This window comes from Clarias gariepinus, chromosome 1, assembly GCF_024256425.1.
Source record: "Clarias gariepinus isolate MV-2021 ecotype Netherlands chromosome 1, CGAR_prim_01v2, whole genome shotgun sequence".
Lineage (NCBI taxonomy): Eukaryota > Metazoa > Chordata > Actinopteri > Siluriformes > Clariidae > Clarias > Clarias gariepinus.
In genome coordinates this window covers 20,742,897-20,761,792 of record NC_071100.1, presented here as the reverse complement: position 1 = coordinate 20,761,792, position 18,896 = coordinate 20,742,897, and the positions used below count along the sequence as shown (strand labels likewise).

Genomic DNA, 18,896 nt, shown 5'->3' with positions numbered 1-18,896 from the left:
GCTCCCAAAGCTGCTCAAAGGGGATCCAATTCCCTTCCCTAGCGCCTTATGACTCAGTTGATGACCCTTTAATTGTAACTGAAAACTGCCTCCTTACAGACCCTTTGATTTTGCAATCGACCTGCTCCCTGGGTCCAACACAACCTGTTTGTCAAGCTAGAGAAGTCCCAGATCCACATAAGAATCATCTCTTTCTTGGGTTTTGTAGTCTCCATTCCTGAGCTTTGCCAATTTCTTCAGACATTTTGTCAGAAACCTCAGCGCCTTTGCAGCCCCACTCAGTCTCAAAGAACTTGAAGCCTGGTGCCCTGTCACAGCAGTGGGCCGCATAACATATGAACAAAATGTGGAAAAAGGCAAAGTCCGCCTTCTTCAGTTGCAATGCAAAGGGGAAAGCAGGGCAGCAGGTCTTCTCCACCAAGGACATCTCATTGATGGTGGATTCAAAGAAGCTGGCCCCCACGATACATTGGCCAATTCAAGAGCCTCAATAAGATTAACCTAATGACATACTGCTAGCTGGCGCTACCCTGGTCGGAAACCTGCACTTTCCACATTTTGCAGCTTAAGCCAGTACTATGCAGCACTTCAGCAAATTCATCACCCTAACCACACATTAGTGATGGGGCCCTGGCATGCATGGTCAGGCGAATCCTAGATTCATGTGTCTAGACAGCCACACAATATTTGGAGGACTGGGAGGGGTATCGTCCAGAGGTACGCTCAAAGCCTGGCACATTTTGGACCCCAAACTCTTCGGAGTGTTTCGCAATTACCGAGCAGCTGGCATGGGAACATCAGAAGGCGTCTATAGAAAGGAGGCTCCAGTAACATGGTCACTAGGCAGTGCCACCATGAAGGAAATCAAAAGAAAGCAAACGAAATGAGAAAAAAAGAGAATAGAGAAAACTGAAAGGACAAGAGAAAAAGACAAAGGAAAGAAAAGAGAAAACTGAAAAGATAAAAGAATCTTGCCTCAAAGAGATGAAGTTTTGCTGTTTGTGCTTTGTTGTAATTGTGCCCACTCATAGGAAGACTCTTTCTGTTTGAAAAAGTCTTTCTGTAAGTGCACACAATTTCTCCCACAGCTTACCTTCACTCAACTTACAATTTAAAGCCCTGCAAGGGGGCTCGTTATGAAACAGCGCTTTAATATCACGTGCCCACCTCCACTTAGACTTAAAAAAAACTTTGGAACATCAAGGCATATGGAGACTTATGAAGAATTACAAAGACTTAAAAAGACTTGTTGCTTGAAGGCAAATATTTATGAATATCTACGAAGACTTAATAATGAAACCAAAGGCTTACAAAGATTTCTTGATCAAAAAATGGTATTAATTTCCCTTGGTCAAGTGAGGAGCTGTTACATGGTAAGAGACACTGGAGGTAGGCCCGCCATCACATATGGACCCAGGAGTGGAGCATTGCACTTTGGGATCCACTTCAATAGTAGCACCTGTACACCTGAAGTTACCAAATCAGCCAAACTTATGGCAGCAGCAAAATGTATAAAATTATGAAGAAGCGGTTTAAAATGTTCACATTGAACACCAAAATGTGAAAACCAATTTTACCAAGTATTACAAAATCTGAAATAAGTTTTGGGTAAATCTGTGAATATGATAGCCTTAGAATTCTGGTCTTAGCTGACAAGAGATGGATGCAATTTAGCCTTCTGCTATTGTAGCCCATCCACTTCAATGTTTAATGTTTTATGCATACCATGATGCTTTTCTGCTCACCGTTTTGTAAAGAGTAACTACACGAGGTAATTTTTTACTGGCAGTTCAAACTAATCTGTCCATTTTCTTCTGATGTAAACTACGTGTTTGCACCCATAAAACTGACAATGTTTTGGCATTTGTTTGCCTCATTCTGTGTAAACATCAATGTCTTGACCAGAGTTTATATTGCATCATTCTGATGTTCAATGTGAAGATTGAATTAAGATCTTGACCTGTACCCGCATGATTTAATGCACTGTTTGGATAACTGAATAAATAAACAGGCATACGTTTCTTTAAAAGTGGATGATGTGTGTAAATTCCTTCTAGATTTAGTTGCCTTTCAATAATAAAGGTTATGGTCAGACAATTAGAAGGTAAGAAATTAAGATACAGGTTAAATAAATAATTGTAACATTCTACAATAAATGTACAGAATGTTATTATGTAGAATAAATTAATAATATTAAATAATAGTAAATTAATTAATAAATATTTATTTATTAATAAGATCGGTTCGGTGAGATTAAAAAGTGGCTATGTCTACTAGATAGTTGAATCAACACATTTTAAACACTTTACTTTACAATCCAATCCTTCATAGACCAATCTGGTCATTTAATAACAAGTAATTTCTTTTACAAAAATAGAAAACATCAACACTTGACAGCATTAATTGTGAAGCACAGTAAAAAGAGTACTGGAAATCAGATCAGGCTAGATGTAATGTAATTTATTATTGTGGTAATTTATCATTTATACAGTGTTAATCTTCTACAATTATATATTCTAAACAATATATTGCAGCATAAATTGACATAATTCTTTGGTTTAAATTATGGTTTAGTCCAGACTAGTGTAGAACTCTTTCTCTCTCCTGTGCTGCTGCACTGGCATGTCCCTTCTAGTGTCCTGTAGTCTGTTCATATCGATCTCCACCATAGCCATGCCTACATCTGTCCCCCCACAGTCTGACATGACCACACCCCATGGGTCCACAGCCAGGGTGTGGCCATATGAAGAGCGCTTTGCATTATGAGTTCCAACCTGAGCAGCAGCCAGCACATAACACTGAGTCTCAATGGCTCTGGCTCGTAAGAGAACCTGAAAGAACCACAGAACAACAATAACAACTGAGCTTCATGTGCCGGCATGAGCTAAATATAACTTCTTAATTATTCAAAAATCTGAACTCCATATTCCAAATGTCCTGAATACATTAGTACAATGTGTATCCTGGTATACTGTATATTCTTAATTTAATATGCAATAAATATAAACAATATATAAATACCTAGACACACATGTACATGTATAGGTATGTATATACTTACACTTCATATACAAGTTAAGAAATAAAATCCATGGCAATAATATCTAAGACACAATCAACACTTAACTGAGTTTAACCAAGGCTCACATTTAATTTATTGTGATTTAATTTATTGTGTATCTCACTAAATACACATTAAAATGATGATAAAGATTAAACAAAAACTAAATTTTATTGTACTCTGTAAAATGACAATAAAGATATTCTTATTCTTAATGAAGCGATAAGCTTCTTTCTAAGTGGAGAAAAGGACTTAAGACATGCTAGGAAATTCCTAACACAGTATAAAACAGAAAAAAATGTTTTTTTCTCCATTAATCAACTGTGTGTAGAGTCTCACCTCCCAGTGGGCGATGCCTGTTGCCACTGTAAATGCTGATGGATACGTGAGGACCTCTGCCCCATGCCTTTGAAGAGCCGAGGACATCTCAGGGAAGCGCAGATCATAGCAGATCCCCAGTCCCACCTGCACAGCACAATGAATAGACTAATAAACAACTTCTTTAAATAATAACAGAGAAACACACAAACAAACAAGTGTCATTTACTTTTCCAATTGGGGTCTGAACAGGTGGCACTAAACTCGGTCCAGGAATGATGAAGGCACTTTCCTTTAGGGACACACCTTTACCCGTCAACTCTACATCAAACAGGTGACCTTTTCTGTACACAGAAACAATGTCACCTGCAAGCAATCACACAAGGATTAACATTTACCTCTCAGATGTGACTTTTGTCTGTTTATGTCTTTAACATGGCCAGTTTTCATGCTTATACACACATTCACTAATTCGGTCAGCACCAGCGCAATCTTTAACCTTAAGCTATATATATTTTTTGTATACTAAATTTGAAATTGATTCAGTGCCAAATTCCGATTAATGTTGAGTGTGATTTGGTGCAAAATTCATTTTCTGTAAGAAAGATTGTGTAAGAATGTGGTGTAATACCTAGGCCATTAATAATGACATGGCTGTTATAGAGGCGTCTGCTGTTTTCCCAATCATTTCCTCTCTCATGGAAACCTCCCAAAGACAGCCAGACATTCAGTTTCCTGACAGAGACAGAGGCAGTAAATCTTAATTATTTGAAAATTATTCGACCATCTATACAGCTATAAAACTGGAATAAGCAGAAATATTTGTGGTTCAACTCTGCACTTTAATAAAACAGAGTTTTAATAAGATGAAATAAATTTAATGTCTAATTAATATTATGTCCTTTAAAATAAACTAACACAATCCATGTTTTTTCTTCTTGAAAACATTGCCCTTTAGGTTGTGCTTCCTAAGATTTTAAGAAATAGTAAATATAGTGCTAGGCCAAGAAAAGGGGGGTGGATGGGGCTTACATTAATATTACATTAGACTGCCTTTTGTTTGCTTACGGCTGTGGCATCTTTTCGATAAGCTTATGCAATGTCACATCCATAGTCGCATTTTAAATTTCTCTCCAAGATCTTTTATTGAAGATGGGAGAGTCAGTCCATATGTGATAAAGATGTCTTATGATCTCTCAACCAGTTGAACCCAAAAAAATAACTAAACCTGGAACTAGACCTGACCAACTGAAACAACCCCAGATCATAACACTGGCCCGTGCAGGGTTATACCCAGTAGGCACTAGGCATGATGGGTGCCGCACTTCACCCACCACTCTTCTTACCCTGATGCATCCATCACTATGGAACAGGGTAAATCTGGAATTAGAAGCCCACAACCTTTTTCCAGCACTTGTAGATAAATTTTTGTTTTTATCATGCTACACAGCAGCTAAGTCCGAATCCTTTAAGCTCTCTTTATGATGTTTTTCTAATCACATTTTGTCCTCAAAGATTAATGTGTTTTACAGTTCTTAATCCAATATTTGTAGTATACAATCTCCTTAGTCGTTTTCTTTTCTTAATGCAGGTCAATAATTTTACCCTTCTGAAACAGAGTAGTATTTTTTACATGACCACAGGATATGTACTCATGTTTAAGAAATTAGAAGCTATTCACTGCTTCACTTAGGATTAAATAACTTGCTGCCAGCTGAACCATATCACCCACTGCATTGTCATAATGAAAGGAAGGCTCTTACAGTATCTTATCGCTTAGTTAAATCATGGTGGTGTAGAAAATACTTTCCAAAGATAACATTGACTAGTCTATTATTATATGAAGATTACCTGCACTATTGTGTTATATTGTTAAAATAAAAGTGCAATACTTTAATTTTCAGATTGCTATTGTGAAAACAATCCCTAAATTTTAGTAAATGGTTTTACTGCTTGTGTGTGTGTGTGTATATCTGTCAAATCATTATAAAGCCCACATTGTACATATATTGTTGTTTCTTATTCATCATTATCTTACTTTACTGTGGAGAATGTATGCATGCAACCCACTAGTACTTTCACTAAACTCTAATGATACAGTAAGCCTCCACTGTTGCCTTCAGTACATACTTCAGTAACAAAAGCACAACCTATGCACCTGGCTAACTGGGAATATCTGGTGATGATGTCACCCTGAAGGTTTTCAGATAGCCGCAGTGTTTCCTCTTGACTGGAGCCGATGTAATCAAAGCCCTCGGGGAGGAAGATCATGCTTGCACCACCCTCCTTGGCCCGCTCAATCATACGCTTGCATGAAGTGAAGTTTGCCTCCTTGTCAGAGGTAGACATTATCTGACACACAGCTGCCACAGGAGGCGATGACGTCATTCTGAAATATGGAGTGTATAAGAGAGGTTTTCTTGGTTAAAATTTGATAACTGGATCACAGCTCATGACCGCAATGCATATGCTTTTCATTTAATCAGGCCATATGTGTGGAAACATTTCAATGATTAAAAAAAAAAATGAAATGTTAGGGTATGAAACAAGCACCACAATACCAATTAAAAATTGATTGTTCCAGGTAAAAACACAAAAAGCAAGGGGGAAAAAAAAAGTGAGATTATGTATAAACAGATAGGCAAAGGTGCATCTCAATAAATGCATACAGGTACATCTCAATAAATTAAATTATCATCGAAAAAAGTTTATTTATTTCAGTAATTAAATGCAAAAAGTGAAACTCATATTATAGGAATTCATTACACACAGTCTGATTTATTTCAAGTGTTTATTTCTTTTAATTTTGATGATTATAGCTTACAGCTATTAAAAACCCAAAATTGCATATCTCAGAAAATTAGCAGCAAATTAACTCAAAACACTTGTGCTATCTCAGTCTGGTTCAGTAGACTGGCTGTTTACAGAGTGCTGAATGGAAGAAAGTTGAATGGAAGAAAAAAAATTGGTAAAAAAAGGTGCACAAGCAACAGGGATAACATCTCAGTCTTGAGACGATTGTGAAACGAAGCCCATTCAGGAATTTGGGGGAAAATCACAAGTAGTGGATGCAGTTGCAGTAAGTACGGCAAGAGACACCACAAGAACACCATCCTGACAATCGTCAATCGGTTCTCCAAGGCCGTGCACCTGGTGGCTCTCGCCGGACAAAAGAACAGCCGAGCTGATATTAGAACACGTAGTCCGCTTGCATGGGTTCCCGAAAGACATCCGTCTCGGACAGGGGGCCCTAGTTCACTGCCCGGTTCTGGAAGGCCTTCTGCCGTCTGATCGATTCTACCTGCAGTCTATTCTCTGGGTATCACCCCCAGACCAACGGTCAGACGGAGGGGACCAACCAACAACTGGAGCGCTACCTGAGATGCTTTATCACCGATCGCCAGCGCTCCTGGGCCCGCTACCTCATCTGGGCGGAACTATCGCTTAACCACCACACCTCATCGGCCACTAACCTAAGCCTATTTGAGGTATGCCACGGTTTCCAACCTTCCATGTTCAAACACCAGAAACCGGAGGTTGATGTACCGTCAGCCCAACAGTTGGTCCGCCGGTGTCGACGGCTTTGGCGCCAAGCCAAAGCCACGTGATCCGGGACGACTGTACAATGTAGGTGAATGTAGGTATGGTTGTCAACTAAGAATCTTCACCTTCATACAGAGACCCGGAAATTTTTACCCAGATTTATTGGCCCCTACCGCATCAACCTCCGGATCAATCCTGTCACCTACCGGCTCCAGCCTGCGGCGCTTCGAATCCATTCGGTATTCCACACCTCTCAGTTGAAACCCTTCACCACTTCTCCCATGATTCCACTCTCCCCCCTGTTCCTCCTTCCCGAATCATTGACGGTGGCCCTGCTTACACCGTGCGCCGGATTCTTGATTCGCAACCTAGGGGCCGAGGCACCCAGTACCTGGTCGACTGGGAAGGCTACGGTCCTGAAGAGCGATCTTGGATTCCGGCCTGGTTTATCCTCGACTCCGAGCTCATCAGGGACTACCGTCGTCGGGTATCCTCCACCCTAGGACCGTCAAGAGTCAGTCCTGGACGTGGGGGTACTGTCACACCCGCTCCGTGAGCGCCACTAGGACCCGGAAGTGGTACGGTTGCAAAACAAAAAGCATAAAAGGAGACAAGATGGCGCTTCACGTTGCTCAGTCATTAAGTTCGCCCATGTCGGTTCAGATCGTCCGTCTGCCATTTCGTGAGTACTCACTTTCTTTGGTTTACTTTCTGTTTCGAGTCTGTGTTTATAGGACGCGGGTTAAATTTGTGTTTTTCCCTTGCTCTCCTTCTGACATGTCGTCAGCATAAAGGGAATCTTTGTGTTCCAAACCCCCCCCCACAAGAGATACCTTTAATATTGGCATTTTCCCTTAATGCGATAGCCAAAGGTTCAATAGCCACAGCAAAGAGAAGAGGTGACAAAGGGCACCCCTGTCTAGTACCACGCTGAAGCTCAAAGAAAGGGGATAAGTTGTTATTTGTCCGAATGGCAGCCAGTGGGGATGAGTATAGCACTTTTATCCATGATATAAATTTAAGGCGGAAACCAAATTTACCAAGAGTGTAAAAAGAAAATCCCAATTCACTCAATCAAATGCTTTGTCTGCGTCAAGGGAAATAATGGTTTCCAAAGTGTCAGATAGAGATGGGTTATAGATAACATTCAACAGGCGCCTAATATTAAAAAAAAGAATATCTGTTTTTTATAAAGCCTGTTCGATCAGGTAAAATAACACAATGCATAACTTTCTCCAGACGGCGGGCCAAAACTTTTGCTAAGATTTTCGTATCTGTATTCAACAGTGAAATTGGACAATATGAACTACAGTCAAGAGGATTCTTTTCTTTCTTTTTCTTATCTGCTAATTTTGTAAATTGTTCCCTGGTCTCATTATTTTGTTTTGCACAAAAAGAAATAATCTGCCCCCTTAGATATGCCTTTAAGGACCCCCAAACTGTAGAAAATGACATACCTGGAGTTTGATTGACTGATTGTTTGATCATTGAACTCATAAAGCTCACAAACTTCTCATCTGAGAGAAGTGAGGAGTTAAATCTCCAAGGCTGATAGTTAGGTCCTGCACTGGGGATATGAATTGTCAGTCAGTGGAGAGTGGTCTGATATCACTATGGCTTTCTAATCTGAATCTGTTACAAGAGGCAGAAGCCTTTTATCTACAAGAAAATAATCTATGCATGAAAAGGTATACTGTACTGGAGAATAAAATGAGTATTTTCTTGTAGTAGGATTTCGGAAACACCAAATATCTGCCAATCCATAAGCCTCCGGAAACTTTGTATCACTTTTGCTGATTCGGATTTGGGCGTTTTTTTAGGGGAACTGCGATCTAACACAGTGGAAAGAACGCAATTTATATCACCTCCTATAATAAGGTGGTGGGTTGTCATATTTGGGATCCGAAACAGAAAGTTAGCAAAAAAACCTTCATCATCCCAATTGGATGCATACACATTGGCTAGAATAAGTGGGAGCCCGTATACTTGCCCAACTACAATAATATAGCGGCCAGAAGTATCTGCATCTACAGTAGTTGCTACAAATGGTTTTTATTAATCAGAACAGCAGCCCCCCCCTCGCCTTTGAGCGGAAGTTGGAGTGATATACTTGTCCGATCCATCCCTCTCTTAATTTAGATTGGTCACGTGCGTAAATGAGTCTCTTGAAAAAAGGCAATATCAGCTTTGAGGTGTTACAAATGAATAAGGACTTTTTTTTCCTCTTACAGGATGTTTAAGGGATTTAACATTCCAACTAACAAAATTGTCAAACATCCATTAGTCTGTCTAAAAGAAACACCTGTTTTTGTCATGAAAAGGTAATAGCAATAGTAAAGCTGCAGATTTACAAAAAATAGAATAGAGCCAGGAAAAAAGAAAGCAAGAAAGAAAGAGAAAAGAGAGAGAGAGAAAGTGATTTTTAAAAAAGTACTGCTGACTGGCATGAACCCTAACCCAATCACCCATTTAAACCAGGTGATTAACCCAACCCACACCAACAAATCCACACACTGTGCTTATCTGGATCCTACTGAGCCAAAACCAGGCTCTCACTGAACCATCTTAAAAGCTTGTAACAATAAAATATATAAACAGGTCTAAACATTAACTAGTCAACATAAACCTTATTATGATCATGAAGCGTTAATTACAAATAACTTTGTACTGAAACTAAAACGGAAACTTCAACATAATTACACTTACTTGCAATAAACCTCTGTAGTTTACCCCGGTCAGTACTGTGTTTACCGTCCATGTGCCAACGATACGAAATATGAACGTTCTTCAGAAGTTAAGGACTGGCTTCTGCGGGAGTAATAACACTATGCTTAACATAGTGCATGGCTTTATCTGGATCTGTGAACATCTTGTCCTCGCCCTTATAGGTGATACGGAGTCGCGCAGGTGTCGCACACTGTCCTGTCCTTCAAAGAGTTTTCTAACCTCGATAAATGCCGCAGGAGCCTTGGCCACACTCGGAGTGAAGTCGGGAAAAATATATCTATTTGCTCCCTGTTAAAGCGAAGCAGACCTCGGGACCGGGCATGGCGCAGTTCCTCCATACAGTGCTGATGGTAGTGTAACTTGACAACAATGGTGTGCAGTTTCCCTCCTTGCTTTTTGGGGCCAAAACTTCTATACGAATGGTCAATAAGGGGGTCCTTGTCCATCTGAAGAATTTTGGTCAGTAATTTAGAAACAGACGCCAGACATCCCTTTTTCCAATTTTGAGGTAGATGAAGAGGCAGCGCGGCTTGAGCTCGGGTCACTAACGGGGCTGAGGGCCGAGGGTGTGCTGGGCCTAGTGCTGGATGATCCGCTAAATTTGTATTTTCTCAAGCTCGCAGCCATAGCCGACACCAAAAAAAAACTACTAAACTTGTCACCAAGTTATGACTACGTATTACTGACCAGTTATTGAAATAAACTAGAAATTAAAAAAAGGATTTTAACATATTAAATGTTATTGTTCAGCGAGAGCCCGACAAAAAATGTCCTACTCCATAATAGACTCTATAGCGCCCCACCAAAAGACAATTCTTACTCAAGTTTAAATGCTTGTGTTGGGTTGGGTGTTTAAATCTCATCTCTGGCCTGTGTGATGTGCATCGATTTGGTATGTTCTCCCCACGCTTGGTGGGTTACCCAGGTACTCTGATTTGTCCAAACGTGTGGTATAGACTACGTGGTCTGATTTCTGAATGGTTTCTAAATTAGCCATAGTGTATGAGTGAATGATGCTTTGGCACTCCATCCAGGGTATAATGTTGTAACTCTGTATTGTGCCCCAAGTTGCCTGGGATGGGGTACAGCCTGACCCCACGACCCTTAACGGAATCAGGGGTGCTGTACAAGAGGGTAAGTAACGATGATTCAGTGATGATCAGGCCCCTGAGTGATTGGGAGCCCCTAAAATCCTATGGCTCTCAAAAAGTGTTGGCATGGTCATTATACAGAGTATATTAGGCTTTCAAGAGGCCATAATTTTTTTAGCAATGATCCTGCACAGGATAAGCAGTTTAAATTAAAATTTTATTTGTCACAACCATACACGGTATTTTATGACATGCAGTTAAATGCTTATAAATATGTATAAATTAAACAGGATATGCAAACTGTGCAATATGGCATATACTGTAGGTAGTACAGCAGGAGTATAGATAGAACATGAGGTATGAAATAAAGTGATGTGTGTTTCAGTAGCAGTGTTGTTGTCCATGTTTTAAAGTGCAAGTTAGTACTCATTTAGTGTAAACGAGAACAAGAGATGTATTAGTGTTAATGTGCAATGTGGTAAGTAATGTAGTGTACTCCAACACAGGTGGGAAGAAGACAAAGACTGATCAGTTATGTACTATGTGCTGTTCTGGTTGAGGCCCCGAATAGCCTGCGAAAGCAGCTCGTGCTTAGTCTCTCTGTTTTGGCCTTCAGGGAGTGGAAGCATTTTCCTGAAGGCAGCAGAAAGAAAAATCCATTGCTGGGGTGGCTTAGGTACTTTACTAGCTTCCTGGCCTTGGCCCAGCAATGCTTGCTTTTTTATGGTATTAAAGGCTAAACTGTAGCGTGAGACGCCTGCACCTTGCCGACCAACGTCCGGCAAAAAAAAGGTTAAATTGGTATGGCTGCAGGGAAAGATACCATCTGGTGACACGGGAGTTGTGATCCTTCATTGTATGGATCCATGTCAGGGCTCTGTGATCCGTCTCCAGTAGGAACTTCCTTCCCAGCAGGTAGTATCTGAGGCTCTCCAATGCCCACTTAATCGCCAGGCCTTCCTTCTCCACTGTGGAGTATCGCGTCTCTCTTGGTAACAACTTCCTGCTCAGGAAAGCAATGGGCCTTTCTTCACTCACACTCGGATTTCATAGGGAAGAACCCGAAGTAGCTGTTCCAGGACTACGATCTCGCCGATCTCCTCCTTGGTGTGCAGCTCAGGCCTCACCCAACGCCGGTACAAGTTCTGCAGCCGATGGTAAGTTTCGGTTGGTAACTCCCCAGCTGGAATGGAGACGGCACGGAACCGCTGACGGTAAGTCTCTGGAGAGATGTTAAACTTTTCCAAGAGCGTCTCCTTCAAGTCTGCGTAGACCTCCGCTCGATCCTCGTCCATAGCCAGGTATGCCTCCAGCGCCTGCCCGGTTAACAGTGGAACAAGACGATAACTCCACTCGTCCTCTGGCCACCTCCAGGTCTTATCCAGACGCTCGAAGCGACGCAAGAAGTTCTCAATGTCCTCCCCCTGTTGGAAGACTGGCAGCTTTGGCTCTGATCGTAGCGTCGGCTGGCTGCTGGGCCCCATGTCGGTCGGTGTGTCTCTGTCCCTCTGATAAGCTGTTCTCCGGTGCTGAGCTGGTGTTGGGAGCTCCATCCGTGGGCTCTCACCATCAACCGACCCCTCAGCTGGTCGAACAGCTTGCAGAATCGACTCTCGTAGATTTTGTAGCTCTAGAAGATATCGCTGCTCTCTCCGCTCTTGTGCATTTAGGAAGTCACGCATCACAGCATACATCTCACCTCCAGATGACGCTGCCGGAGAGACGGGTCTGTCTTGAGATGATGTGGACTTGGGACGAACAGTCACGAGATCCTCCTCTCTCTTTTCCTCCGTAGAGTCGACAGTGTCCCAGGCCACATCCTTCTCAGCCACAGCTTTGGACTGGGAGCGAAGCCCCACTCTAGGCTTCCTGCCTCTCATCACTGTCTTGCGAGTAGCCATCCCACTTCTGACACCAATTGTGAGACGCCTACACCTTGCCGACCAACGTCCGGCAAAAAAAAAGGTTCAACACCCGGGAAAAATAAAAAATAAATCCAAAAATGATGGCAATACTCGCAGTGGTGTTGAGTAAAAGGTGATAATTTATTTACAGTGCTTAAGAGGGGTCCCAGTGGAAAACAAATAAAAAAACCAAACCAAACCAAAGCTATATACAAAGTAACAAAATAACACCATACAAAAAAAGAAAAAAAAGGAAAAATGGAAACAAACAGATAAACACACTCCGATTGTGAAATATAGCTCACGGCACCACAGTTGCACGCTCGCTGGCCAGGTAAACCGACAGGGACAGGTCACTTTGTGACATGTAGTCAACAAACAGCAGTTTAACATAATTCTCCTTCCTAGTGAGTCAGTGTTCTTTGTAGGAGGTGTGAGATGGCATCATCTGTCCATTGGTTTGAACAGTATAAAAAGTGTATGGGATGATAAAGCCTCTGACTTCTAAACTATCTAAGGTCAAGGTTCTAGGGTGATAGAGCCAGGCAGGATGGGTTTTCTTTGAGACAGGAACAATAATGGCCTCTCTAAAGCATGTGGGGATTATCGATTGGGATAAGGAGAGGTTAAATACTACCATGAACACAGGTTCTAGCTGGTCTAGCTGAGAGCTTGACCTGAGATGCTGTCTAATGTTCACCCTCCTGAAGGTTTTCCTCACATCAGGTTTGGAGATGATTAACGCACTTCCCGAGTTGTCATTGTCCTCCTGTCTGCTGCCATTAGCACCACTAGCGCTATTAGCATTGCTAGCGGCCTTAGTGCTGTTAACAGCAGCAGCCTCGGCGTGAGTGTAGAAGTTGTTCATCATTCCGGTTGTTGGTGTTTTATAGTTCATTATTGTCCTTAGTCCCTACCCCAGGCGTTTAACATCTGTTTATATTGTGGCATGAGGAAGATGGCGGCATGGTCAGATTTCCAAAATGGGGTGGATAAGATTGTGCCTTGTAGCCATCGTTGAATGGTGTGTAACAGTGATCCAGGATCCTTTTACCCCTGGTGAGGAAATTGATATGTTGATATAGGTTTGCACTGTCAAAGTCCTCCGCAATAATAAGCGCTGTGTCCTGGGGTTGTTGATGTTCAGCCTTCATTCATATACATTACTGCACAGTGAAATTCTTTATTCTTTGCATATCCCAGCTTCTTGTTAGAAGGCAGGGGTCAGAGCGCAGTGTCAGCCATTTTACGCCACCCCGGAGCAGACAGGGTTAAGGGCCTTGCTCAGCAGCAACCTGGGGCTTGAACCGCCGACCTTCCAATCTGTAATTCAGACCATAACACACTAAGCCACCACTGGCCCAAGTTGTGTTGTGTCTAGTGCTGAATGAGAGCCTCATCCAGTTCACATAAGGCAGAGTTGGTTATGCAGGAGCGTGTAAGAAATAGAATACTCTTGCTGTTGCTTCAGCTGCTGTTAACTATTCAACACACACACCGTCTTCCTTTGACTTCCCTAATTCCAAAGTCCTGTCCACACGGTGAACCAAAAAATGCTGGGTGGCATGGTCCGACACAGATGGGATCAGCCATATCTAGGCGAAGCAGTGGAAATTGCAGTCCCTAATGTCTCCCTGTAACTTTACCCTGGTCCTAAGGTCATCAAGTTTATTTTTCTTTAACTGGATGTTGGCTAGCAAGATGCGAGGCAAAGCTCTCAGCCTGTTCCTAATGCTCGTTTCCCTCAGGTCCATCGCTTTTGGTTGTGTCATTTGTACTTTCTTAGGAAGTACATTTTGAAGCACATAACACTGTCAGTTCGGGTATTTCACATACCTTCACCTCGGAATACTGCGGATATGTTTGCTCTAACAACTCATGTTTTATTATTACTGATTTAATTAACACCATAGTTTCTTAACATATGAGACATACTGGTTTTAATCTTCACGCACAAAGAATGAACATACAATGATCTATCCATACATCTTTGAAAATTCACCTTGCTGTAAGCCATGCTGTATTGGGGTGTTGGGCGTTTCTGTTTGGTGAGGATTTGAGCGTTTTGTAGGGGCATTATGGTCGTTTCTGTGTCTTTCACATGCTTTTTGTATTTATGGTAAACTATTGCGTTGATTGGCTCTATGAGATTAGCTGGCACAAAACTGCTCATAAGGTCTCTTCTACTCAACATTTACTTAACATTTTCATTTCATTTACGGTGCAGATTAACCTTAAGCAAATACAGAAGGACTGGCAACGTTTCATTGCATTCTGTCGAGCCAGTTTTGCGTGATGCTGTGACAAAATTGGCTGGACAGTTTTAGGTCCTTCAATGTACAGACAAAAAGTTTATTTTGTGTGCATATAAAGTGGAACCTTGGATTGCAAGCATGATTCGATCTGGAAGCGTGCTTGTTTATCAAAACACTTGTATATCAAAGTTTCCCCATAAGAAATAATAGAAACTCGTTCCATTACCCAAAAATATTATATACTTTATTTTTTTTATATTATATTACTTTATTATTTACTTTATATTTTGTAATAATATTAAATATAAAGTAAAAATAAAACAAATTAAACTGCACTTTACCTTTGGAAAAGACAGAGTCGACAGTTCTGTAACTTTTATAACAACAGAAAGGCATAAAATAGTTATAACAAAAACTAATGACACACATGCTTTCTGCAAATTTTTTCTCAGGACACTTTTCTGTAATTCCAATTATAATTTAATCAATAGTATTTGGATTGATGGTAAATGTGTTTAGACATTTTAACAGTACAATGTGATCATTTAAAAATATAAATAGCATGTAGTAGTTAAATACACCAGATTTTCTTTCTTGCTTTTCTTTCTCCTGAGTAAAACTAACAGATATGTAAGATGAGACAGTGTAGTTGTTAGGAAGTCTCTGATATTAACTGCCCTTCTGAAAGACCCACCCATTTTACTCTGTCTGATATTAACCATTTTGTGTTAATGATCTTGTATCAACTCAGTTGGGACATTAAGTCTTGTACGCATTAGTGAGATCTGTGTGTATTTTGGTGGAAGGTTGTGGCAACGTTCCAGAGGATGCGGCAGTAGCAGCAAAGCATGGCCTTAAAGGCTGCTAAACTGGAGATGGACATAAACAAACACAGGTTTTATGTTCAATTATTATTATTATTTCACCCGTTTTTTTATTTATTTTTTTATCTTCAAGCTCTTAAAACACTTTAGTGGTGAAACTAAATAGCAATTAAAATTGCAAATTGAAATTGTGATTTTATTATGTCATTACAATGTATATTATATATAGCCCTACTAAATAAAATGTTGCACACACTAAAGCCCAATCCCAATTCTACCCCTTACCCCTACACTACCCCTCCGTTTGGCGCGTTTACGTGAAGGGGTAGGGGTGTCTCATTTCTCTTTTGTTGGAGGGGTAGGGGTAAGGGGAAGGGCCAGATAGCCCTCCAAACGAAGATTTTTTGGGACCTCACTTCAAACGAAGGGCTAAGTGAAATTTTCAAGATGGCTGCTCACTCGAGCAAGCAGACCCATAAATGTAACAAATTTTTGCCATCAATAAGGATTTTTATGACAAGTTTTCATTATATGTATATTACCTTTTCTTGTGTTTGTGTTTATGGTGTTTTTCTGTAAAGAAACGTTTGCAAAAAAATCGCTAAAGTGCATAGCACCGATTGCACGATATTACAAAAATATATTTTTATGTCATATACACTGTACTGCATGCTGCAAACAAATATGAAAGTTCAGTAGCACGGCAGTTTGCCGAGCATTTGATAACGCATTGTTTGTTTTGCTTACGGCCATATGTGTACATGTAAATGAACGGATACGTATGATGACGTATAACAGTGTTGTAGTGGTGTCCTATTTCTTAGGGAAAATATTTTAACCCTTCCTCTTTCCACTTCGTTTCAAGGGACAAGGGGAAGGGGCGAGGGGTAGGGGAAGGGGTAGAAAATAGAATTGGGATTGGGCTTAAGATTTCATTCAGTCATCTTTAGCTTTGATTACAGCACACAATGTGGTGTTACAGTTACATGTATAAAAAAGATTCCTTATGCATTCCCCAAAAACAGCACTTCTATTTGCACATCTATGTAAATATTAATATTTTCCCTATTGTCCTAAAGTATTTCCTTTTTGAAATGTAATATGCATTGCCCGCAGATTTGTTGGAACCTACCAGATTAACTTGCTTTTTAAGGCTCCAATGTATGAAATGCAAACATATAATTTAAAAAACGAGTTCTGAGCAATGTACGATGATTGCGAGCATGATTCGATCTGGAAGCGTGCTTGTTTATCAAAACACTTGTATATCAAAGTTTCCCCATAAGAAATAATAGAAACTCAGACGATTTGTTCCATAACCCAAAAATATTATATACTTTATTTTTTTATATTATATTACTTTATTATTTACTTTATATTTTGTATTAATATAAAATATAAAGTAAAAATAAAACAAATTAACCTGCACTTTACCTTTGAAAAAGACAGAGTCGACAGTTCTGTAACTTATGCCTTTAATAACAACAAAAAGGCATGAAATAGTTATAACAAAAACTAATGACACACATGCTTTCTGCTTCCCGCTTCAGCTGCTTGTTCTCTGCTCTTTTTGAACATGCCAATCCTTACTATTACTCAGTACTGTCATCTAATAGATAAGTGGGTTTATTGTTCACGTATCCACTAGATGGCAGGAGGGATGATAATGGTAAGGAATGGCATGTTCAAAAAGAGCGGAGACCAAGCAGCTGAATGTGGAAAGCAGAGAGCATGTGTGTTGCTTGTTTGTGAAACAATCACTGCAAAAGAATCCTAGCTGCAGTGATTGAGATCAGAGAGAAGAGGGGGAAGGAAGTGGAATGCTGTGTACAACATACACACACACACATACAAACACAAAATAAAGGATGCTTCTGAAAAAACAATTGACTCAGTTGTGATCACGTTACTCTCTGCGTCAAAACAAGAAGCACATGTGTGCCACATGATACTCGATGATATTTGGTACTCGTAAACCAAGACTCGCTTGTTTATCAGGAAGAAAATTTATACCAATCTTTGCTCGTCTTGCGGAATGCTCGGAAACCAATTTACTTGCAATCAAAGGTTCCACTGTAAATCATTTGGATGTACACCCACTAACTAAAGTGAGTACACTCCTCTGATTTCAGAAAGTTTTTTAGTAGATCTTCTTAAAGGACAATACTATAGAAATGAAACTTGGATATGTTTAAGAGTAGTCAATGTGCAGCTTGTATAACAGTAAAGATTTACTGTCCTCTGAAAATAACTCAACATACAGCCATTATTGTCAAAATAGCTGCCAACAAAAGTGAGTACACCCTAAATGATAACAGCTGTACATATTTGGCCATACAAAGTCACACGTATTGTGTTTATGTATTTCTTCGTGGCCAAGAATGTCTCCAGACCTGAACCCTATTGAGCACCTCAAGTGGAAGGTGGCGAAGCGCCATGGGAGAGAATCCCAGCAACAACATGTGCAGCTCTGGTGAATTCCATGTCCAGGAGAATTAAGGCCGTGCTAGATAACAATGGTGCTCACTGACACTTTATAACTATATAAAATATTGACAATTCTGACATGTTCACTTAGGGTGTACTCATTTTCGTTGCCAGTTATTTAGACACTAAAGTCTGCATGTTGAGTTATTGATAAAGGACAATAAATCTGTACTGCTATACAAGGTGCATATTGACTACACTAAAGTATATCCAATTTTTATTTCCAAAGTATTGTCCTTTGAGAACATATAATAAAGTGGTTGCTGAAATGTGAGGGGTGTACTCACTTTTGTGAGATCCTGTATATTGGTGTTAGACATATCCGATTAATGCTATCCTGAAAACTAAGCATACAAACTCATTTAAATTAGAAGACAAGCCCTAGTGTGCTGAACTGAAGTGTGTTACCTGTGTGGACTTCTCACTGCTTCCAGCCGCCTGAGGAAATTATACTTTGGTTGAAGCAGAACTCGCTTCCGCAGAGTATGAGAGAGAAGCATAAACTTCTCATAAAACCAATAACCTCACAGTGTATTTTACCGCGTCATACCTCGAACTTCATCCTCAAAAACATTAATGAATCACTATTGAACTTGACCCTGGCACGAGCCTGAAAATATATATTTGTAATAGATTTTCATTGACGAAAATTGTCTCTTCAAAATAAACATTACACTTGTGTGAAT

The 18,896-nt window shown here is 40.3% G+C and overlaps 1 protein-coding gene across 1 annotated transcript; it reads right to left on the bottom strand.

Moving 5' to 3' along the window:
- Positions 1 to 2,288: 2,288 nt before the first annotated feature.
- On the bottom strand, positions 2,289 to 18,869 carry nit1 (nitrilase 1). The gene is made up of 6 exons (XM_053505510.1): positions 18,619 to 18,869; positions 5,538 to 5,768; positions 4,011 to 4,114; positions 3,609 to 3,745; positions 3,401 to 3,526; positions 2,289 to 2,831 (listed from the first exon to the last, which is right to left on the bottom strand). The coding sequence occupies exons 1-6, from the start codon at positions 18,708 to 18,710 to the stop codon at positions 2,571 to 2,573; spliced, it is 951 nt and encodes a 316-aa protein (XP_053361485.1). The 5' UTR covers positions 18,711 to 18,869; the 3' UTR covers positions 2,289 to 2,570.
- Positions 18,870 to 18,896: the final 27 nt, after the last annotated feature.